The 24,222-nt window shown below is 46.6% G+C and overlaps 1 protein-coding gene across 3 annotated transcripts in view; it reads right to left on the reverse strand.

Annotated features, from left to right (window-relative positions):
* The window catches only part of sema5a (sema domain, seven thrombospondin repeats (type 1 and type 1-like), transmembrane domain (TM) and short cytoplasmic domain, (semaphorin) 5A), a 125,772-nt gene that overhangs the window by 47,971 nt on the left and 53,579 nt on the right, over window positions 1–24,222 (reverse strand). For all 3 annotated transcript variants that reach the window (XM_030349523.1, XM_030349525.1, XM_030349524.1), the window contains exons 5-10: window positions 19,344–19,406; window positions 16,297–16,395; window positions 12,372–12,585; window positions 8,664–8,949; window positions 6,628–6,763; window positions 866–1,070 (exon numbers count right to left, since the gene is read on the reverse strand). In XM_030349523.1, coding sequence (XP_030205383.1) covers window positions 866–1,070; window positions 6,628–6,763; window positions 8,664–8,949; window positions 12,372–12,585; window positions 16,297–16,395; window positions 19,344–19,406 — 1,003 coding nt within the window. The remainder of the gene's footprint in view (window positions 1–865; window positions 1,071–6,627; window positions 6,764–8,663; window positions 8,950–12,371; window positions 12,586–16,296; window positions 16,396–19,343; window positions 19,407–24,222) is intronic.

Consider the following 24,222-nt stretch of genomic DNA (forward strand, 5'->3'; position numbering starts at 1 on the left):
AATGTGGAAGGGTCCGTTGAATCGCGACAGTTTTAAAAACAAACTGAACAGTCTATTTCTCTAAAAAGAACAACTGCACATAAAGTGTTTGTGTGTTTGCCGTACTTTCAGCAGGCTTTGGTAAAAGTTTAATCACAGCTCATTACTATGTCACATGTTTTGTTGCTCTGATTGGTTGTAATTCTTTCCAACTGCTCCCAGAGGCATTATTGCTCGGTGCCAGCTGTTGATGTCGAAAAGCAAAATAAACGGAGAGGTTTGAGACTAATAGTCGTTAGCGAATTAATCTGCCGACGTCAGGTGTGCTTCACAGCACATGGAAGCCATACGGAGGTGGGAAGTGGTAACGTTAGAGTCAATGGCTGGACCTGGGATGTCTTCCCACCTCTCCAGTCTAACTAAAGACACAAACGGAGAGGAAACACAGAGGAAACACCCGTTCAAAGAGCTGTTCAGTAGAGTGCTAATGTGCCATAAAGAAAATCACAGATGTTGATACTGAACACTATAAAATACTAATTTGTCACCCTACACATTCACACACACACACACACACACACACACACACACACACACACACACACACACACACACACACACACACACACACACACACACACACACACACACACACCGTTTATGACCAACATATACATGTACACACACAAAGTTTGTGTCAGACACAACAACACACTCACACACACACGGTTTATGACAAAAACACACACAGACACACACACAGAATGTGTCTAAACCACACGCACATCAATTTCGACCCGAGACGATAACGGATCAACCGACAACGCAAACACGCACACAAGCATCCACCACCATCCGTCGATCAACCCCCCCGGACCCCACCTACCTGTGGCCAGGTAGATGATGTGGAAGAGCTGGTCCTTGCCCTGGACCACGTCCACGGCCACGTGGGTGAAGCGCACGTTGTCCTCCATGAAGTAGGGCACGGGCACCACGGGCTGCACCACCTCGTGCATCAGCAGGAACTTCTGGGCGTCCTGCAGGTTGCGCTCCGTCAGGTTGACGTAGGAGCCGTAGTCGATGGTGCCGCACTGGACGTGGACACATGGAGACAAAGGGGATAATGAGGATGCTTTGTTCCGGAAGGGCTGGAGCGGGGACGCAGGGCTGCTGTGGTTCTGATCTCCGGTCCAGCGGTCGGGAAAATGAAACTGAAAGGGACCGAGTAAGGAAAATCTAAAACTGAAAGGGGCGTACTTACAACTCTTATCCTGTTTCTTTACCGAGATTCTCTAGAAATCCCCTTCTAGCCATCAGAGGGGGATTTTATTACGTTAACATTTAAATTTGGAGCCTTTAGCAGACACTTTTTACACAAAGCGACATACGATAAGTACATTTTTAATAAGTGCATTTCTACGGTGGACAGTCTCTGCACAGTGTTGATTTGAAACCCTTCCAAACGCTTCGTTACAGTTTGAAACCGCTGGCAGGGTTTGTGTTTGCTGCTGACAGATCCTTGCCTCCGGTGACCTGATTGGTCGAAAACAAACATCAAGCCAAGGAAAGTGAAATGCCTTATTCACAAAGAGTTGAACCTGTCTGCCATCAGACTTTAGATATTCATCTCAAATCTGATTTGTGAACCTACTGCGGTTTAATGTTAAACCAAATGATGTTGTTAATATTGATAGCAACAGAGGGCGAGAAAGCTGCAGAAAGAAAGGGAATGATTAAAAGACAATTATCACCCCCCTTTCATTGATTTACAACTCAGCCTCAAGCGTTTTTAATATTGTACAAAGGTTTAGGAAAGACATTAGAGGATTACTTGACAATTCATTCATATACGTGTTTATTGCAAGCCAAGTTTCATTGGCGGCACTCTAAATATTTAGCATTGTATCTCATTTCCTGGCCAATTATCTAAGCATTCTAATCGTATTTCCTTTTAAAAGATTCATTATTCTTACACCAAAAAAAGGATAAGTGTCAAGTTGCCTTATGGCACATTAAACTACGTGGACTACCCTTGAGTTTGTGCATCTGGTTTGAAGATAAAACAGTTTTGCAAGTTGCATTGTGTATCCGGAATTGTGATAACGCATTAGCATTTTAATTATCACATGGTTTTGTGACCTTACTATCAAATAAATATTTTTTTTGCAAGTGATCAAGATAATTCCTATTCTGATAATTCATCACAGTGTGTTAGTCATAAAATTGACTTTAACAATGGATTCTAAAATGCTAAAAAGTGGCATTTAAAATAGACCTCTCACTTTGATTTTTGGTAAGTTCTTAACTCACACAGAATCCGTGAGCAATTAATGTTATCGCGCACAACTGGGAAGTCTTCCTTTGCGGCAAATATAATTTTGTAGGCAGGCCGCTATCTAATTGCAACACTAATTGCCATAAATTGCGAGTAGAATGCGAATGATTATGCCAGAGTAGATTCCTCAACCTTGATTTATGCCTATTAAAATTAATTAGAGCTGGTTCATTTACTTTTTATAGTCAGGTACATCTATGAATACAACATGATTACAAACCTGTTTCGGATCCAAGTCCCAAAAAGAGAGGAAAATGAGTGAGGAGGTATGAATAAACACGTTCAGAAATCTGTTTAATTCCAGGCCTATCAAATATTTAGCTTTAATCTCTTTGGCGAGTATAAAAAAAAAGGCTGTAGGCTTACATCATTTCAAAGACAATCTCCCCAGAAGCGTAGATTGTAACGCAAGAAAAATGAGCTTTAGTTTAGACTGTCAACAGAGAGGAAGGGCTATGGATGCGGCCTCTTCTCCCAAGGTGAATTAGATGCCTCTTTTCATCACCACTGTGAGGGATAAAGTGATAAACATCCCCTGTCACCTCTTTCGCCCTCCCTCTCTCTCTATATATCCCTCTTTCTATATCTATCTCCCTCTCTCACTCTATCAATTGTCGAGCAACTCCAAAGGGTATATGAGCTAGACTAATAAAGTTCAGGTGCATGTCTCTGTGAAGAAATAGATCTTGACACCAAGGTGTCCGTAGGGATTTGTAGTTCTCTAGAACTAATCCACACCGCATAGGTTCACAAATGAATTGACGTAAAAAAAAAAAAAAGCATATAAACAAGTAAGGATTTGAAACAGCAATGGAAAAGATTCAGGATTTCACCTGGACCAAGCATATTGCCAAAAGCCAATTCATTTACCTTTTGATAAGACGTAATTATGCATTGGATTATGGATTGAAATTAGTATAATTCATTTTAAAAACCGAATCGTAAACAGACGCCCTTGCCTCAATTCGTCAAATAGCGGCAATCAATAATTTACCCATTGCAAAAACGAAGCGCTCTTCTGATGTGCAGACTCTGGCTGACTTCTTCTGATCATTTGCTTAACGCGAACATCTCCCAGACATAACAACTAGTAGCGGCGTGTTTTAATGGCTTATTACGATGAGACATTTTCCTCAGATTCACTTTGCCATTCCACAGCAGGCAGCCACCAGTGAAACGGTTATGGTGATGGTTATTGTGCATGCGTGCGTGTAATGGCGTTACTGCGTCGCCGAGCGCGTATCTCCCTTCGCCGTGGCGTCAGCGCGAGAGGGTGACAGGGCTACGGTTGAGGTGGTTCTTGGGGGAGGGGGGAGGGGTGTTTGGTTGGTGTGATCCGTGAATGGATGAATGTACCGGTGATGGACGTGTGATTTGGGCTGTTGTCAACATGAGGGGTACAGACTTGAATATTGGCCCGGGAGTGGAGTTGAGCACACTGAGACCACCGCCCCCTGCCCCCCCCTCTCTAATTACCAACACTTTTGCGGTTTGTCAGGCTGATGCTCTCTGTCCTTTGGACACTGCGGGTAGTAGTTACCACCCCACACTCCCACACCAAAAATATATTTTTTTTCTTTGAAATTGTCTTTTTATCCCGACGGCCATCCAAGGTGGTTATGAGCATCACATTTGGCGACTACAGGACTGAATCCTGCCTCCCTCCACGCTCGCCTGCTGTTTTCGTCTATATTCTCATAATGTCAGACTAAATAATTAAAAAGGCTGCAGGGTATATGGAGCACCCACTCTATATGTATTTGCAGGAAGCTACATTCGCATTAATCTAAAATACAAGAGCACACCGAGAGTGGAATTGTGAAAATATTTCATTGCACTTTTTGTAGTTTTTTTGGATACATGTTTGCCTGTTAAATACTTTTCATAAAAAAAAGAATAGCGCAGGTTCATCCTTCTTAATCCAAGGAGTATATTGCTAAGGAAGACTCATATTGTTAGCTGAGCCTTTGCGCTAGATTTACCCTCATCAGCACTGGCTTCAGTGTTTAGGGAGAGCTACGCGTTTGACAGAAAACCTTTACACCATGGCATGAGCTGTTGATGTGCCACAAAGATGATTCAGAACCTGAGGGAAACCCAACTCAAATCGATCGGAGGAGTTCAAATGAACGGCCAGATTATCTCTTGGGAGACCAGACAGACAGGGAGTTAAGCTAATCAATGTGCCAGGAGCACTGATGGAGGAGAACACAGGCATGAATGCCCTAACCTGACACAAATCTATAGTGCTGTTGTCAACTGTTGTATCGGGTGTTGCTGCATGTTGTCTTAAATCTGTATTAGCCCGCAGGCCTGCGTGTGTGTGTGTGGGAGCTTACGTGAGAATGCTTCTGTTTGTGTTTGTCTGTGTGTGTGTGTGTGTGTGTGCTTGTTTGTGTGTGTGCGTGCGAGTGTGTGTGAGTGTTTGTCTGTGTGTGCATGTCCGTGTGTGTGGATGCCTATGTGAGCATGTGTGTGTGTGTGTGTGTGTGTGTGTGTGTGTGTGTGTGTGTGTGTGTGTGTGTGTGTGTGTGTGTGTTCGTGCATGTGTGCGTGTATGTGTGTCCGGGCTGAGGGCGTGCCTAAGAGCGTGCGCGTTCTCACGCTCGTGTGTAGGGATGTTTGCGGGCAGGCCATACATCTTTTCCACATAAATCTAATCTTCTGACATTGACAAATGCTTGATGAAGAAGATGTTACCAAACAGCCCTGATATAGGGTGCCTCAGCCCAGCAGAGGGGAGAGGGAGTCCTGCCCACCGCTAGTCTAGAAGGGAGAGATTGGGTTTCACCAAGCAAATATATCCAGCTTTCATCCCTGTGGAACACGGGCCCTGTGAAAGCCGTGGATAGACATGAATCCCACCGGGGCGCACCTGCAATATGCTGAACTGGGCAGATCTGTGGTCAGCTCTCACCTGATAGAGGAAATTGGTTTTCGTGCAGGTAAGTGATTTTCACCCAACTGGAAGTGATGTGCTGACAGACTCGATGCGTGGTGTGTGTGTGTGTGTGTGTGTGTGTGTGTGTGTGTGTGTGTAGGTGTGTGCATGAGAATGAGCCAGAATGTTTGTGTGTGTGTGTGTTTGTGTTTGTAAGTGTATGATTGAGTAGATGGCAAATGTGTGTGTGTCAGTTGTTGTGTGTATTTATATCTGAGAATGAGTGTGTGGGTCACAAGGGAAAAAAACAATGGCGTGCAGGTGTTTGCGTAAAATAAGACAGCTAATATTTCTACTTGACAATTTCTGCCTGTTCTAATATATAACGTTAACTGGATGTGTGTGTGTGTGTGTGAGAGAGAAGTTGTGTCAGTGTGTGTGTGTCTGATTGTGTGTGTGTGTGATTGTGTGTCTGTGATTGTAGTTGTGTGTGTGTGTGTCTGTGATTGTGTGATTGCCAGTGTGCGATTGTGTGTGTGTGTGTGTGTGTGTGTGTGTGAGTGCATTCGTGTGTGTGTGCATATCTGCGTGCGTGTGTGTGTGTGTGTGGCTGACGTACCAGAGGAGCTAATGGCCACACGACCCGGAGAGAGCGTGACGGGGAGGGTACACGTGTGAAGGCAGCACACGCGTCGTATCCCATGGCAAGGCTTCACCTCTGGGGAAATTCAATCTCGCTCCCAGCGACATGGATTAGCCATGCTGTGGCTATCTCCTGAAAGCAAGCCAGCAACCAAACGGAGAGCCAGCACTTTTGAGTAATACCCGGATCCCCTACGAGTCATCAGTATAGAGAGGGGAAAGCCGGCACAAGCCTAGAGCATTGGCTGGCCGGGAGATTCTCAGTAATCTTTCCCTGGACCAGCCCCCCTGGGGAGTTTAAAAGGGGGAAGAGATAGAAGTGGAAAGTAATCGAACACAAAATTAATTTGCCTGTCCCACAGACGCAGGGCTTTAAGGGTCTGTTTGAGCTTTGCTTTCTTGTTGCCTGCTGCTGCTGTGAAGGAATTGCATGTACCACAGTGTCTGTGGATGGCACAGAGGGAAGTAGAGAGGGTTGATTGAAGGAGAAGAGATAGAAGAGTATGTTTTCATGTTCTCAGGGGAAAGCTCATCTGTAAATGCATACAATTCTCTTCATGGATGGGCAGACACATGCACACACACAGACACACACACACCACGGCACCCAAAGATGTTTTTGTGCGGTCTGGCAATCGTTAACGCATTGTGTCAGACACCTCGCTCCTGCAAGATTGACAAACCGTCGAACCAAAACTCAATCTGCAGCCTTATTACACGCCGAGTGCAAACCGTGCAAACTCACAAAAAAAGTTTTTTTTTATTGTTGCATTGGTGTGTTCTGGTTTACCTGGAAGTCTGGATTTGGGTTGGGGAAGGGCAGCCAGGCCGACCGGGAGTTCTCCTGGAACTTGAAGGGGCCGCTGAAGACCTGCGTGACGGCGCTGAGATTGAAGGCGCACACCGCGGAGGCAGCGATGCTGTTCCTGAGCGGCACCAACACAGAGAACAGAGGGAAGGGGGGGGGGGGGAGGACAAGGGGAGCGTAAGACGAGAGGAGGAATGAATAGGAGCCGGTATGATGGATGAGGAGTCGCATTCAGTGGCAAAAAGTTGGAGGAAGAAGTAGACAAAAAAAAACCTTCCTCTGTGACAAAAAAAGAATGGCGGTAAATGAGTGCATTTCCTTTTATTCATTTATAGCGTGGCGGCGTGGTGCGGCCCCACCACCACCCGACCGCTCGCATTGTTCCACGGTTAGAATTATGGATCCTTCTAGCAACAAAAGAGCGCCCACCGACGCCACAACGTGAGTGATGGTCGTTACTGAAGTATAAATTTAACAATGGGACGCAATTAGGCTCCATTCAACCCCCCCCTCCCGGCCCCCCCCCCTACCTCCCCCCCCCCCAACCCGCACGCCTCGCCGCCCGCCTGACTGACTGTATGGATCGGTGGCGCTGAAATACAGCTTTGACTTTTCCGCCCCGCAACATCGCTTTTTCGTACAAGGCGTCGTCTGCTCCCATCAACTTGAGAAGCACGCAACGAGAGCATTAGCTCTCATCTCGAACGGCGCGACTTGGCCAGGGTGAATTATAATCCGGCGCAGCTGTTCATTAAACATGGTGCCCGCAGGGAGAAATGTTTCCAATACCATTTAAAAGACTTCTGTTTGAGCTATGTGAAGGCGCCGGCCATAAATAGGAGATTACTCAGCTTTTTACTCCATCTCCAAACGTGTGTGTGCTTGCCAGGATGTGGATGTGGGTGTGTGTGTTTGGCTTTGTTTGTGTACATTAGTTGCACAAATGTGTGTGCCATAACAAATACTGCACAGTTTCAATCATTCTATATTTGCGTCGGTGTGTGTGTGTGAGTGAGTGTTTTTCTGTGTAGGCGCCACTAGAAACATTGTATTATGACTAACGGCAAAAGGCACACATGTTTGGGTGGAAGTGCAGGGGTAAGGGGCACAAATCCATTTAGCTGCAACACTTGACAGGAAAGCTTTATTCGATTACCGTGGATTGAAACCCATCATAGAGGGAATTTTCCATGATTGATTTAATTCCACAACTAGTCTTTGTGGAAGATATTTTGCAAAAAACAGCCAAAGAAGCATTGCACAGATAGCTGTATCAAAACTAATCCAGTACCACATCTAACGTGTAACATTTCATCGAATCACATGTATCATTTATTCTAATGTAATCTAAATCAAATTAGATATGCAATGTGTAAAAAGCATATCATCCAATCCGAGCCAGTCCAATTTCATCTAACATCTTATCCATATGTAATCAAACACATACATTTATATAATCCTAGATGAATCCAGCATCTAATCCAGTATGTAATCAAACACATCATCTAATATAATCCTAGCTGAATCTAACATTTTATCCATATCTAATGAGACACGTCATGTTATATAATCCAAGATGAATCCATCATCTAATCCAATATGCAATCAAACTCGTTGTGTTAAATAATCTTATTTGAATCCAACATCTAATCCAACAGGCAATCAAACACATCATCAACATCTATCAAACATGTCCTCTCATGTCACCTGAAACCCCAAAAAACCCCAAGAAACCCCATTGGAGCCGTCCCCAAACCGAGCCACCTAGCTAAGCAAACAACGCTTAGGAAAAGGAAAGGAAGCCGAGTCTCCTCGAGAGTAATGGTGGGTCACCATCATGATTCCTTTCTATATCTTATACAGACAGGGCACGCCACGCCTCTCTGAACAGAGCCGTTAGTGTGAGGTGTCTTGCTCAGGGACACCTCGACGCCCGGGGATCGAACCGGCAACCTTCCGGTCGCCAGCCGACCCGCTCCACCTGCCGAGCTACTGCCTCCACTCGAGTCTCCACTCACACGTTGGTGGTGAAGATGCCGTAGAGCAGCTCCATCTCGGGCAGGTAGAAGGTGCCCTGCAGCTCATTGTAGTTGAAGGGGATCTCCCCGGGCCGGGAGCAGTTGAGCCGCGCCTTCATGAAGGTGGTCCAGGTGTCCTCAAGCAGGAAGCGGCCCCCGATGTCGTTCTTGCAGACGCGGCCGGCGCGCGAGAACACCGTGCGCCCGCAGTCGTGCTCCACCGCGTTCTCCCGGAAGAAGAAGTAGGTGAAGTTGCCGATGTCGTAGGACGAGACGAAGTTGGGCTCTGGGTTCGGAGGGGGGAGGGACGACACAGGAAGTCAGGGCGAGGAACTTTTTGATGCGTAAAGTCCTTGATCACAGTGAGGGTGTCAGAAGGCTTCCCACAGTGAGTCCCTAAGCCCTTTTGTGTCTTATTACGGAGAACCCCACCACCCACACAGCCCCATGAGCACGGCCGAAGCACCCTCTTTATCGACACCAAACTACTACTCTTCCTTTGGACTCATATTATCACTACCGCCCATAATATAACCACTATATGTAACTACTTGAGCATCGTTATTTATGTTGTTGTGGCCTAGAGGTGTTTAAAAATGAGGAAGCTCATGTGTGCTTCTATTTCTTCACTGTAATGAACAGCAATAATACAATATAAACTATATATAATGTTATTTCTTCTTAATACGGATATGGATATTGTTGCATATTGCATATTGTCTTAACAAGTACCCCCTGGATCCTTCTCACGAACATGAGCATGCTAGGCCTACGCCGATGTGGAATAACTAGTTTAACAGACAAACAATATCCAATGGAAGACTCCTCGACAAGGAACCCAGAATAGGGGTCTCTTCTTCCCGGGAGGGCTAGGGGAGCAAGATACCCAGGGCTAGGGAGAAATATAACGCTCGCACAAAACAAAGCCGGTTCTGGCGGGGGCCAGTGTTAGAGACAGGGTCGGTATAGAGAAAAAGTAAAAGGCCAGGAGGTAGATCCATTAAAAGGGACAAATACAGACGTAGAAGGAACACAAAATGGAGACACAGGGTTACAGGGCAATGCACACAGGAGAGGCGAGAGAGAGAGATTTATAGAAGGGGATGGGAGTGTGGAGAAAGCAGGGAGGTAGGGAAGAGAAACACAAACAGAGGCAAGGGTGAAAGAAAGAGAGAGAGGGAAAGAGCGAGCGTGGGAGGTTGTGTGAGAGCGGGACTCTTTGCCATGACGGATTGACTCGGCGCGTTTGTGTTTGCGCGTGGGGTCCACACATCAGCAGGTGATCCAGATTAATAGCTCTGGGGCACGTTATTAATGATGTTATGCCGTAATAAGAAAAGCCATTTTTCATCGGCCGAACCTAAAGGTGTGGATGAGGAATGGCCGATACAGATGTACTGTAATAGCCCGCACACTTTGGTGGGAACAGGCCCAACCTCCCCCTGTGCTGCCAATGCGACGTTGTTCATCTTTATGTATGACATTATTGGATCCAAACTGCTCACTTTATTTCACCTGACAGCGATTTAATTCACTTTTAAGTGAACAAGTGGTTTTTTTTTGCGGCCACCCCCGCCCTCACTCTATGTTCATTCAACCTTTCTTCACCCGTTGCGTTTTTGGACGACAGCAGAAGGGAGGGCAAGAGTGGGAAAAATCTATCTGTCATAAAAATTCATTATTGAAACCCCTTTCTCTCAGAGGTTACTGCTAAACAATGCATGCGGCACTTTTCCGTGTAATCGTTTTTCTATTTAGCTTAAATGTGAATAACACAAGAACCGAATCGTTCACTGACAAGATGGCTTCGGACAGAATCAATTTGTAGACCGGACGGACTAAATAGCCTCAAAATCTTTATTCTTGATATGCTTGGAGGGGACAGTACTTGAACTATGGCTAGGTTTCTGATTTTTCCATCATTAAAATATTGTTTTTGTGCATCATAATGTTTGGCTTTGGAGATGCTATTATGGACAGGGAATAATTTGATTAACTTTTTAATGAAATATGTCAATTTAATTTGACAGTAATGTGAAATTTGCTCCATGGTCGTTTTTTCCCATTACCCTTGCCTTGTCTTTAATAAATCTGCTGATTTTGCTGTCTATCAGTGTATAGACTGCATGGTTGAACTGTCTTTGTAATTCAATCTTATTAACTGCTGATATCTGTAAAATGTGTGGGAAAATGATCTTGCTATTGGCAAAGGTAATTCACACGGTCCCCCATCAACGTTCACTCAATTACCTTATGACTTCACTTTATAATTTCCCAAATTACTTTATTACCAACATAATTCAACCTCAATGGTTAAGACCCTCCAATTTTTTTTTTTTCATTATCAACGGCAGTTAGGAGCGCTAAGCTAGGATGACAGCACTAAAGGTAGTAACCATTAAACCCTCACACACTAAACACACAGTTTGTCAAAGACATCTTCAATAACGGAGACGAGTAGTGATTAGCATCACCGCAGAATAATATCAAACGTTCAAATTGTTTGCCAGTGAGTTCGAATTCCGCTAAAAATCCAGTTGGATAATTACCAGCATGGCAGACAAGATGAACCTCGCTGCAGTACAAAAACAATGATTTTGCCAACTTTTTTTTCAGTAAAACCACTTTGTCCCTAAATGTTCATAGAGATCAGCAGCAGCCATTAGCAACGAGAGGCAATGGGCCACGTACTTATTCTTGGAAACAATTCATGTTTTTCCTAACCACTCATCAGGGTTATTATGTGGATTATTGCATTTTTCAGCTATTACAGGAAAGTATTTCCCGTCATAGATAGGTTAATGTTTTTGGGGCTTGATGAATGTAGATGGACCTCAGAGGATCAACGAAAAAATACAGATTAATTATACTATCACTAACTTTATGCTGTGTACCGCTACATGAATGGTAATCACTGCATTCATTAAGATGAATGTATGTTGTTTGCTGTACGTCCTGGAACTTAATGTAGGCACTTATTGTATGTTGTTCTTCCAGGCACCTAAAATTAGTACTAGTACGTCTTATCCTAGCTATCTTTGTTGCATACAGGGAATGGGATTGGGTAAACTAGCATTTGTAAGTGCTTGGCGCTAGTTTCTATGAACATCCTTACTGTACCTGCGGCGATACATTGTTGTTTCTCTTTCCTTTGACACATTTTCTAATTTGAAGTGAGTTTCGATAAAAGTGTCTGCCAATTGCCCTAAATGTAAATGCAATTGTAAGATGATAATGCTTTGGAATCAAACCAAACCATGGCTATAGTTGCACAGCAACAACGTGCCTCACGAAACCTAAACCATCCAACGATGGGAAACTACACGCCCGCATCTGTCCCGCCCGTCCAACTACCTCCATGTATATTAGAAACAGCAGCAGCAGCAGTGGCAGCAGCATTACCCCGCTGCAGTCTTCCCCACGGTCTGACCTCAACGCACAGAGAGGCCAGCAAGCGCAAGACTCTCCCATTCTGGAATCAATAAAATATCACTTCAGCAGACAATCTATTCTGAAATCCACACACTCTCATCTATTCTGGACGGTTCCCACACTCTCGGCTCCATCCCCCCCCCCCCCCCCCGCGCGCCTCAGCCCGACCGGTCCATTTACACAGAGCCAAAACATCGCAGTCGACCTTTGACCCCTTGAACCCATCACGGGGGTTGGCCTTGCGGGGATCGCCCCGGTTTTCTGCGTTTTATTTACCGTTGAGCCACTTGGAGTTGTACTGCGCGGTGCGGAGCGGGGGCATGCCCCCCAGGCTGCGGTAGATGGCGGGGTCGCGACCCGAGAAGTCCATGGCGGTGGCGGCGTAGAGCTCGCCGGCGGACGTGATGAGGGCGGTGGAGTTGTGGCGCGGGTTGTAGGGGCAGCGCGCCATGCCGCTGATCTGGTCGTGGATCTCTGTCAGGTTGGTCAGCTGATGGTGGGGGGGGGGGGGGGAAGAGAGAGAGAGAGAGAGAGAGAGAGAGAGAGAGAGGTTTATTCCAGGAATATGCGGACGGCAGAATGAAAGATGATGGATTTACTAGAAAACAAAACAGGCGAATGAGGCTCATGAGATCTTGGAATGCCTTGTTCACATTTTTTTTCCACATGATATTACTCGAAACAATCAAGTGATGTTATGTTGCACGAGATTGAATTTGAGTCTTTCAGTAAATATATTTCAGAATATATTCCGGTAAATTGGAGGGAAATGACGATGTGAATGTCAGTTGAAAAGCAGGTTTTTCTCCCAAGGCCTCCATGTTATTATCATTAACTGAATGCGGTGAGAATATGGGACAGACGTGGCAAGGGACAATATTTCAATGGAAGTCATGCAAGTGCTGCTGTATGGAAATAGAAGTCGCATTACAAAATATAAATTGCCTACTAACACACACACACACACACACACACACACACACACACACACACACACACACACACACACACACACACACACACACACACACACACACACACACACACACACACAGGGCCACGCATTCAATCAAAGGCCATATTTAGCATTGTTTTCAACATAAACAAAACTATAAGGATGAAACATATTTTTCCAACTGAATAACCTACAAAAAAGTGACCATCAAAAACTTTGAAAACTTCCAATATATTGTTGGCTCCACCACTGCGACAGCCTTAACCCATACTGGACATCCATCTGGGTAAACCACTACTTCACCACATCAGTGCAAAATGTCTTCATAAGAGACTTGGGATGCAAGATGCAGTCATGCTCCCAATTCTGCCTTTGTACCAGGAGGCCAAAGAAACAGGATTCTCCCCACATTTAAAACAACTTTAAAGCGATGAACTACTCCTAACCCTTCTCAGTGCACTTGTTCCTCACAAAAAAAAAATCATTGAACTCCAAAAACTCTAAATACCAGAGAGGCCATGGATTCACTTTCAAGATATAATTGAAAAGAAACACAAAAGAAAAACAGGGCAGGAGAAAGACCAGCACTTATTTATTTGTTCCCTACATTCATAGCTCTAAGGTTAATCCGAAAAATGAAAAGTATTTTCTTCAAAGTATGGTCGGAATTGAGATTTCACAATTCATGGAAATACAATGAGAGTAAAACATTTCAGAATGACCCCCGCAGCGCTCGGGTCATAGGGGTCTCCCGTCTAGACACGCGGGGGCACGGCCATCAGCGTCTAATTCTCCGTCACACTGAATCCCTTATCGACGCGCGGCACATTAGCTGGCACTCAATACCAGGTAGACTTCCTTTACGGGATGCCAAGCACCATTCAGAGAGAGCGAGCCGGCGAGAGAGACAGAGTGGAGAGACAGAGACGGAGACAGAGAGTGAGAGACACAGGGGATGGGGGAAAGAACAAAACAGGTGCCTTTTTATAGACCCGTTACTTGGAACAGGAAACGGCCTCGGATCAAGGGTTCCGCTAACTCCCGCCACCTCCGCTCCGACCCTGGCCGCCTGGCACAGAGAGAGTGTTGTCTGGGGCTTCTCATCCCGAGCCCAGCCGGGATGAAAAGGAGCTATTGACGTGTCTGGGGGGGGGGGGGGCGTACATCGCGCGCACTGGGAGAGCTGTTTCGAGGGCATTAGGCACAGCAATAACCATAGAAGGAAAAAAAAGAAGGACAGAGCGAGAGAGAGAGCGAGAGGAAGAGAAGAGAGACAAGAAGCGATCCAGAGAATACACTGGAATAGCCTGGAGCCGGTCCACGCTGCATATTAAGGATGGAGGCAGGGAGAAGGCCTTCTCTATGTGGGTGCCACAGCAGCTGGGATGGCTGAGAGGGGGGCAGACACTGGAGCTCCTGTACACTCGGATGGCTGGACGGGGAGAGACGGCTCACACACTGAGCGGGGAGATGCTCAGAGGGACGGCTGCGGCGTTTGTGTCTGAGGAAAACTCTTTAAAAGTAAATAAAGAACCGGAAATGCAAGTAGTGCTAAGAGCAATTTCTGTTTGAAATTGCATTCCTATTCGTTTGTCATCTAGCAAAGGCTTTGTAAGGTGACTGTATGAGATTATTATCATTACCTATGAGATTATATGGGGTACTCAGTATTATTCCACCTATGAAAATGTTGGATTACACAATAGTCCAAGCAGTGGGGCTGCACATTGTGTCCACATCGTTCCTCGATCTGGCTTATGATCCATCAGACATCACATTCATCATCATCCTCTTCATCATCATCGTCGCCATGATCCTCTCCGACCCAACAACAGCCCCTTCAGCCTCCGCGAAGGACGAACCCGAAAGATCTAAGACTGAGGCAATCCTCGTCCTCATGAACGACAACAGCATCACCATCACCATCATCATCATCATCATCACCATCATAACCACCACCCTCTCTGCTCTGGAGAAATCGTCCAAGGAAATAAGAAATTATGAAGCCTGAGGCATGCTAGAGGTAGATGGCTTGTTTGTCAAACTCCACCAATCATGGGCGGGCGCGAGGATATTGACAGCACAGCCATTTTAATTAAAGCCGTCACCATGCCGACCCAGGTGGTAATCATCATTTTTTACAGAGGAGAAAAGAAAGCGGAGGAGAACAAAGAAAGAAAAAGGAAAAGTAAACCCTTGGCAGCTGTTGAAATAGTTACCATGCGGTGTTGAGATGGCTGATAGAATATCCCTGTCTCTCTCATATAATATTCTCTCTCTCTCTCTCTCTCTCTCTCTCTCTCTCTCTCTCTCTCTCTCTCTCTCTCTCTCTCTCTCTCTCTCTCTCTCTCTCTCTCTCTCTCTCTCTCTCTCTCTCTCTCTCTCTCTCTCTATTACAGGTGATAGAGAAAGTGTCAGGGAAGTGATCCCAGGTAGGTTCTCTGAGCCAAGTAAGCCCATATATACACACCCACGCAAACACACACGCACGAACACACACGGATTAACACTGGCTGTGAGCGATGTAACTACACCAGTGGCGGATAAAACACAGCCATAATAATGTCGTGACATTTAAACCCTCCACATTCTTTTGCAGCGGTAAACCCTGCCGCTTATGAACAGCCCATGACCTTTGAATGAGACGCCGTCCGAGAGAAAACAACAGCGAACTACAACCTCTGTCAGGCACCCACAGTGGATGAAACAAAATAAAAGTCTAATCTAGGTCCTTGGGTTAGATGGATGGATTGACATTTAAGAAACAAATCTGGGTACTTTGTTATGTCTCTTCAGTGGCCGATGGTTGTATGATTTGGTGAAAATAAAAACAAAATAAAACGGAGTAAAATGGAACTTAATCAAAAGCGGAATAAAACGGATTAGAACTGAGTGATAGTGAATAAAAACGTCTAACTGGACAACACAGTCGCACTGTTTTCCATCGGAAATTGAAGGGAGTGAATAGCAGGGTTCAAGGCCAGAGTTGTGTTCTTCACCCAAAGTACTGAACCTGCTGAGAGAAATGTGAAGTATTTCAAGATGAATCGATAAGCATTCACATGAACAAAAACATCGTTAACGCCCAGCGCCAAGGTTGGGATTTGGGGGTGGTGGAGAGGTTGGGGGGAGGGATGGTGGAGGGGTGGGCCAAAATGGCCGATGGGGAGACTGTGTTAAACAAACGGCAGATCTTAGGAAGGAAGAAGGAAAGGGCAGCTTTCGGCTGACGGGCCGGATGCTTACCGTTCGGTTGGTGCAGATGGGAGTGAAGGCGTTGGTTCCGCAGGTAAACAACCTGTTGCCGTTCACCAGCAGAACGCGGATGTAGTTCTGGCACTCCTCCTATTGCACGCAAACACACACACACACACACACACACAAGGACAAACACACAAACACACACAACAATTAAGACGCAGCAGAATTTTTTGTCAGCATACATTATAACACAAACAACACATATAAAGAGATGTATGTATAAAGACATTTAGATAAAGCAGTATTTGATTTTAGCAGACACACAGACACAAACACTAACCTACATATACACGCCAACCCACCCTAAACAAAAAAAAACAACACACACACACAAACCCCCCCCACACAAACACACACACACGTATACCACTCTTATCAGAATCCACACGAAGCTGAGTTGTTTTTCTGAGCGAGGCATAGAATTGAAAGAGGAGCTGCTTAAGGGGACAACAGCAGCCGAAGCCACAGGGGGTTCCTTTAAGATGTGGCCAGGCTTGTCCAAAGCCAATCAGGGCTAATACCTGCACTCGTTAGCCCAGTCACATCTGAACCCTGCGGGGAGCCGATAGATCGCATAGCCGCGCGGGGTATAAAAACACCTGCACCACTCTGCTTTGAAGTTTGGGAAACCGCCGTTACCAACGCCTACAGGGAACAAAAGGCGGTATCGAAACACACGGCGAGCGTGTTTCACTCCGAAGGCACTCATGTCCTGGTCCTTTTTATAACCCTGTTGTATACATTAATTATTGAACGCCAGCCCTCTCTAAATTACTGCAAAATCAATGCCTGGCAGCATCTCCCTACAGGCGTGTTTTCTTTTAGGTTTCGATTTAAGAAGGTCTACTGGCAGAGCCATCCCGCGCCCGGGTAAAAAAAAGCTCAGCACAAAACAAAGTGTGAGAGACCATCATGGCAACTGAGCGATGGGATGATTGATTTCTGGGCACGGGGCGAACAACGGCGGCGGCGGCGCGCCCCGCGGACAGCAGCCCGCCCGTCCGTCCGTCCGTCCGTCCGCCCGACCGCAGCCAGCCAGCCGCCGTTGGCCCGCCGCCAGCCAGCGTCGGCGCAGGAGCATTAGCGGGGCGCTAGCTATCGCTGTGAGCGAGTTAGCCGGGCGCTATAAAACACCCCCCGAAGTGGCCCGTGCTGAGTGAAAAGCTGCCTGAGGGGTGTGTGGGTGCAGGGGGGTAGCGGGGGCTTGTTAAGATTTAGGATTTAACACCCACTGCTTCACCTCCATCCCCCCCCCCCATCCCCACCTCCATCGCCTACTGTAAATCATCTGGCTCCACAGCCACTTGGGATGCCTTGAGGGATAGAGGGATACCTCACTCCCTCCTCCTCCAACCACAGCCTCCACAGCTACACTGCTCTCTCTGAAGTCCTCTGCAGTGTGATTTAAGAACGACAAAGGGAACTGCAGCAGAGCTGTGTGAGAGTGTGTGTGTGTGTGTGTGTGTGTGTGTGTGTGTGTGTGTGTGTGTGTGTGTGTGTGTGTGTGTGTGTGTGCGTGCGCGCGTGCGAGTGTGTGTTTCGTTCAAGTTTTATTTCCTCTTCTCCAGATAGAAGTTGACTAGTAAAAAGATTCACCTCCTGCCGCTACTCATGCGTGTACCTGCCTGTGCGTGTGCATGTGTGCGTGTGTGTGCGCGCGTGCGGGTGCGCGAGTACAGCTTGTAACGCGCACCTCTAACTGTATGTCTGCACAGTTTGCACCGCTACGGCAACTTGTGTGTGTCACTGTGCTGGTGTTTGGGTTTCTCTGCGCCAGTAAAAAGGTGTGCTGCTGGCGGGTAACACAATTCTCCCTCTGCTGTTCGCTTCCACAGTAAATAATGGAAGGTTTAATATTTTCAGAGCTTCCCACTCCCGGAGTTGTTTATGAAAACTTCCTGACAAATCTTCCTTTCCCACAGAGTAATACAGAAGCGGTTACGTGCGACCACAAGAAGAAAAAGACAATCTGCTGAATTTAACACTCTTTTCTTTCTTTCTACTGCTGGATTAGATGGATCAAGAGAGAAGGAGACGTGTGTATTAAAATGTGAAAATAACACAAAAAATACAAGGTTAGATATCTTTGCTCACGGCGGTCGTAGAATATGCGTAAAATAGCTTATTGCTACGCGCTGAGCGATTCAATAAACTATTCAATGTTGTGACAGCGGCAGTATAAAAGCATTCCAATGCTGTTTTGGTGCGTGAGTGCAAGCGTGTGTGCATTTGAGTGTGCGTGCTCTGTGTACACTGTGTATACATCACACGAGTGAGTCATTCGAAGAGGGAAATCGAGGAGAAAGAATTGCCAGAGTGCCAGGCTGGAGTTAGATTGCTTGGGACTGTAACTCTGAAACTTAAGATAAACGTTATGTGCTGTGCTAGCCCTGGGCTTTCTATTATGGGTCCCTCTCCAAGCCCAGGAGAATTTTCACAGGAGAATAAATGCAGGCACACACACTCACCCCCCCCCCCCCCCCCCCCCCACACACACACACACACACACACACACACACATACAAACTTGGCTCTGTGTATGTTTGCAAGTGTGCCTGCGTGTTAATTCAGTTTAGGATTTAGTGTTCAAGTCACCCCCTAATTAAATTATAGACATTAAAAAGGGTAAAGTAAAAAGTAATGCAGACAGCAAGTAGGAAAAGTAAAAAAAACTGTAAAAAATAACACCCCTTCTGTTTGTGTTGACGTTGAACATTTAAATGACTTAGTTATTCAATTACTCCCCCATCCCTCCAGCGCAATCAGGTATTAAATCAGATTAAATAATGACTCTGGAACAAGATTCAAGCCGCCCTAATTTCCCTTGCACTTACAGTTGCCTCCACACGATTCCTCCTAACTTTTAAAAAGCAATCGATTCATACGGTTGTTAAAGCACCCATTTTTCAAGAGCACTAAGGAAATCGCTGATAAAACGAGTGGTGCGCTCCCAGTATTTCCACCAAGCACACCCACCACCAAAGTCAAAGCTCCTGCCCCGACCACACGTCCAGACGGGGGATGGCACTCACCTCAGACTTTCCCCGGCTGAAGCAGGCTCCCTTGGTGAACTCATCGCAGTGCCACTCTGCCCCCTGTGGAGAAATGAAAGCGACATTAGGGGAGCCAATAAACCATCGAGGAGAAAAGAGACACATAAAAATACACACGGCAGCAGCGACACATTGCATCACGCCTGAAAGGGCTTCGAAAAAAAAAAAACACACTCAGGGAAAACAGACATAAAAAAACGACAGATTCTCAGCTGGGTGGAAAATGGCCACCTTTATTGGTTTTTGGACACTTTTTGCCAGAATGGTCCACACATCCAACTGATATAGTGAGGGAAGACATTGTAAACAGCTTCAAAAGGACTTGCAACAGTTTGCAGGGCTGCAGTTGTTATTGTGGGGTACATTTCAGTTTAACAATCTGTCTTTTAAATGTTGGCTGTTTAATTTGACATTGGCACGTTGCAGCAAGGTGGAATTGATTAAAAGTGCATAAAAGCGTTTGATGTGTTTTGGTTTTAAAGAACAAAATCACAATGTCTTTTTATTGTTTTCTGTTGTAATGGCTTGTATTTCAGTATTCAGTTGTCATACTGAAAATATGAACCCCAGTAAATAGCTTTTAACGTCTTACATTTTATTATTTTACATTATTTAATGAAGTAAAGGAAAGGATCATGAAAGCCACCCCAAAAAACAAGTCTCAGCCAAAAGCCAAATGTCAGGAGACAAATCGGAGAAAAAAAGTCATTTTCATTTACAAGCGAAACGGAAACCGGGGGACATTATTACAACAGCAAAGAGAGGCCGAGAGAAGGATACAACTGCATAAAAACACCATCTTTCTCTTCGTTTTATTTCTCTCTCCTTTCTTATAAATTCTCTGTGCTCCCGAGGGATCGTGATTAATGAACTTTGTTGTTGTTGCTGTTTTTTATTCTGTGGAGAAAACGTCTAACGGCGGGGATTCGGCGACAGTCACACTCTGGTGGCGTTGCATTAACAGTCATTGTCGCCATGGGAACCGTCAGGCCTGACTCGTGTGTCACAGTTGACTGACGCAAAATAATAACGGGACCGCGCTCAAACTTTGTAATTTCGTCGTAACGCGTGCCACTTAGGGTCAGTTGGCGCCACATGAAGACAAATTCACAAATGGGACACGGTGGAGCTAAGTCACTCTTGGCTCACAGAAATAGGGAGAATAATGTTGAACCTTTATACAGCAGGACAACACAATACAGAGGGTAACTCTGTAGTATAAGTTAGCTTCCTCCGTTTTCATGTTTGAAATGTAGACATGCACTTGGGCATGCATGGAAATATCAGCAGGAGGGTGTGTAGACTGAGAGCGTTTAGGGCCCGTGTGTGTGTGTGTGTGTGTGTGTGTGTGTGTGTGTGTGTGTGTGTGTGTGTGTGTGTGTGTGTGTGTGTGTGTGTGTGTGTGTGTGTGTGTGTGAAGTTATATTTAAAGAAGAGAAGAAAGGCTATTAACAGGCATCAAGCTTTTGCGTGTGTGTGTGAGCGTTGTATGTGCAAGCATGTGCGCGGGCGGGTATGTGTGTGTGTGTGTATGGTTTGGCACGAGCGTGTGTGTGCGTTGGCACGCATGTGTGTGTGTGTGTGTGTGCTGGCACACGTTTGCGTCTTGGTACGTTTTTGTGTGTGTGTGTGTGTGTTGGCAAGCATGTGTGTTGGCACACGCGTGCATGTGTGCGTTTATCTGTGTCGGTTCACATTCCAGGTCAAAGCTGGCTATTTCGAGGGGCCGGTCACCCCGTCCACAGACCACACTCATCAGCACTTGAGTAGCAGCCCGTAAATACAGCACAGCGCAGCGTCCTGGCTGAGTTAGATGTGGACAAGGAGAAAGTGGTTCCACTTATCATCCAGGGGGATAAACCCGCTAATGGCCTGCAATCTGCCTCACTCATGTACACACTCCGAATCAAACACTGCATCATACCGAGCGAACCCCCAAGAAGCTGTGTTTATCACGATGTGATTTAACGACCTTCTCCTCTGCAGCGCAGACCTTAACATTGCTCTGCCCTTGCATGCAGATTGCGTCTTTTCGGAGACATCATTCATGCGGGCATGGTGCAGGTGGATCTCTAAAAGGCTTTAAGTGGCGGGAGGGGTTGGCAGAATTACAACTCCTCGTTATCCAATCGCTCTGCCTCAAATAGAGCGGAGACCAGCGATTCCCGGAGTGAATCACGGCCGCACTTTACGCAGAAGTCAATGCCATTGGGCTGCGTTAGAAGGCCATTAACATGCAACCGTTAAGACAGTCTCGCTCGTGCGCTCCCGAGCTGAGAGCATTGTGTGATTAGAACGCATGAAATGTGCTGACATGGAGAGAAAAAGCGAAATTTTGTGTTTGTCTGGGAAAAGGAAAAATGGTAGCACTTGAGGTGTCACTTGAATGAGTAATGAGAGAATGAGCCGTGGCTGTGCCAAGGAAAGCGGTAGAGGGGACAGGAGATAGAGAGAACCAACCGAAGAACCAGCCGTCGAACAAAAGAGAAGAAGAATCGCACCAAACACAAGAGAAACAAAGAACAAGCGACGGGAAGAAAGAAGGAAAAAAAAACGATCAAAATGGAGAAAGAACACGAAAGAAACTAAGTTAGGCCAGACAGAAACTTTGTGTGTTTGTCGCTGCATGCGTGCGCGTGGGTGGGTTGTGTGCGCGCGTGTGTTATTGACAGATGACAGACGTTGACAGAGAGAGACTTTGGCAGGGGAGTTGGGGGGGTAGTCACTGAGTGCTTCGGGGTGGCTGAGGAATCGAGTGCGGAGCTGTGCATGTTCCGCGTGTCCGCCCTCTTGCCTCTCCTCCGTAACCACGGGAACCCTAAGAGATGCACCATTGTGTGCATGACTCCAAACTAAGGGGGCCATTGTCACCATGAGATGGGTGCAGGGGAGGGAAACAGAGAGAGGCTGAAGACAAGTCCCACAGATGCAGAGATATGGAGGGAGACAGTGAGAGAGACAGAGAGAGAGAGAGAGAGAGAGAGAGAGAGAGAGAGAGAGAGAGAGAGAGAGAGGGAGAGAGAGAGAGAGAGAGAGAGAGAGAGAGAGAGAGAGAGAGAGAGAGAGAGAGAGAGAGAGAGAGAGAGAGAGAGAGACAGAGAGAGACAGATGGAGAAAGGGAGAGGGAGAGAGAGGCAGAGAGAGAGAGGCAGAGAGAAAGAGGGAGCGGGCAGAGAGAGAGAGAGAGACGGAGAGAGATGGGGAAAGGGAGAGAGAGAGAGAGAGAGAGAGAGAGAGAGAGAGAGAGAGAGAGAGAGAGAGAGAGAGAGAGAGAGAGAGAGAGAGAGAGAGAGAGAGAGAGAGAGAGAGAGAGAGAGAGAGAGAGAGAGAGAGAGAGAGAGATGGGGAAAGGGAGAGAGAGAGAGAGAGAGAGAGAGAGAGAGAGAGAGAGAGAGAGAGAGAGAGAGAGAGAGAGAGAGAGAGAGAGAGAGAACGGGAGATGGAGAACGGGAGAGGGAGAAAGAGAGTGAGAGCGAGATAGAGCTATAGATAGAGGGAGGGAAAAACGGAATAACAGCTCACAGATAATGACAGAGAGGGTTGGACAGGCACGCAGACGCACTTTCAAGGCTAGCAAGCAGACAGCAGGAGAGATAGAGAGCACAGGGGGAGGGAGCGAGAGAGTGAGTGAGAGAGAGAGACTGAGTGAGAGACTGAATGAGAGGGCGAGACAGAGAGAGAGAGAGAGAGAGAGAGAGAGAGAGAGAGAGAGAGAGAGAGCGAGCATAGAGAGACACTCACGTGGGTGTCCCGAGTATGGGGTTGCATTCCAAAACAAAGTTCTGGCCAAATATGATATTGAGTATATTCTGCATGCAAGAGAGAGTACAGAGAAGACAGTGTCTGCCTTCCGCCCCCTGTCTTGTCTCGATGGGCACATGAGCCGTGCATTTTGTTGCAAGATACACAAAAAGAGAGAGACAGACGAGAGGAAAAACCTAAACAGACGGAGAATATCTAATCTAGTGTCACGAAAGGCTGACAACTATTATCTTCAGAGGCGCTGCCACCGCACACAGTTCACTCCTCTAAAGCCGCCGTCTGCTGATGTAAACTGCCAGAAGGTGGAGAAGCCGTGCACCTGAGTGTCGGGGCCACATCCATGTCAACAGTTTATGATTCACCAAACGAAAATCAAGGCTCGTTTTCAGCCGTCTATGCCCATTAGAGACGCTGTGAATCGCTGTCTTTTGCTCTCGGAAGAAGGCTCTATAAGACCGTAGAGTACCATGGTTACCTTCATGGCTTCAATGCACTTGGTTCTTTTGCATCGAAATCAAGTCAGACGGGCTCCAGTGATCGGATTAGCAACGGCATAGCGGAGTTGTCCCGTTAGCTCCTTGTTAGCGCTAATTGGCCTAAATTGTCGGGGTGACGCAGTGTAATTGTGAGAGACGAGAGGGCTAATGACACACAGCGTTGAAGTGCTAAGAGGGGCGGGGGGGGGGGGGGGGGGGAGATGGTGTGTGTGTGTAGGGGGGGGGGGTCCTCTCCAACTGAAGAGCAGCCATTGACATCAAAGCAACGCCGTTGAAAGAAGATCAGATGACAACGAAAAGGGGAGGTGAAAACACACAGTGCAACGCCACACCGCATCGATTGCCGGAGAGTGGTTCACGTTGTTGATGTTATCCTGATTATTATTTTGTCACTGTGAGTGCGGCCGGCCCAGGCTTTGTGTGGGATCCGGTTGGAGAGTGAGAAGCTCTGCGCTAGGACTCAGAGCCCCGTATCGAATGTCTCACAAGGACCACTGATCCCTCTTATCCCGACGCTTATGTCAGTGCGCTGGCGGCACCTGCTGAGACACAGATTCACCTCCTTCGCACTCGGGTCGGCGCGACTTCAAGCCGGTATT

The sequence above is a fragment of the Gadus morhua genome, chromosome 23 (assembly GCF_902167405.1).
Source record: "Gadus morhua chromosome 23, gadMor3.0, whole genome shotgun sequence".
Taxonomy (NCBI): Eukaryota; Metazoa; Chordata; class Actinopteri; order Gadiformes; family Gadidae; genus Gadus; species Gadus morhua.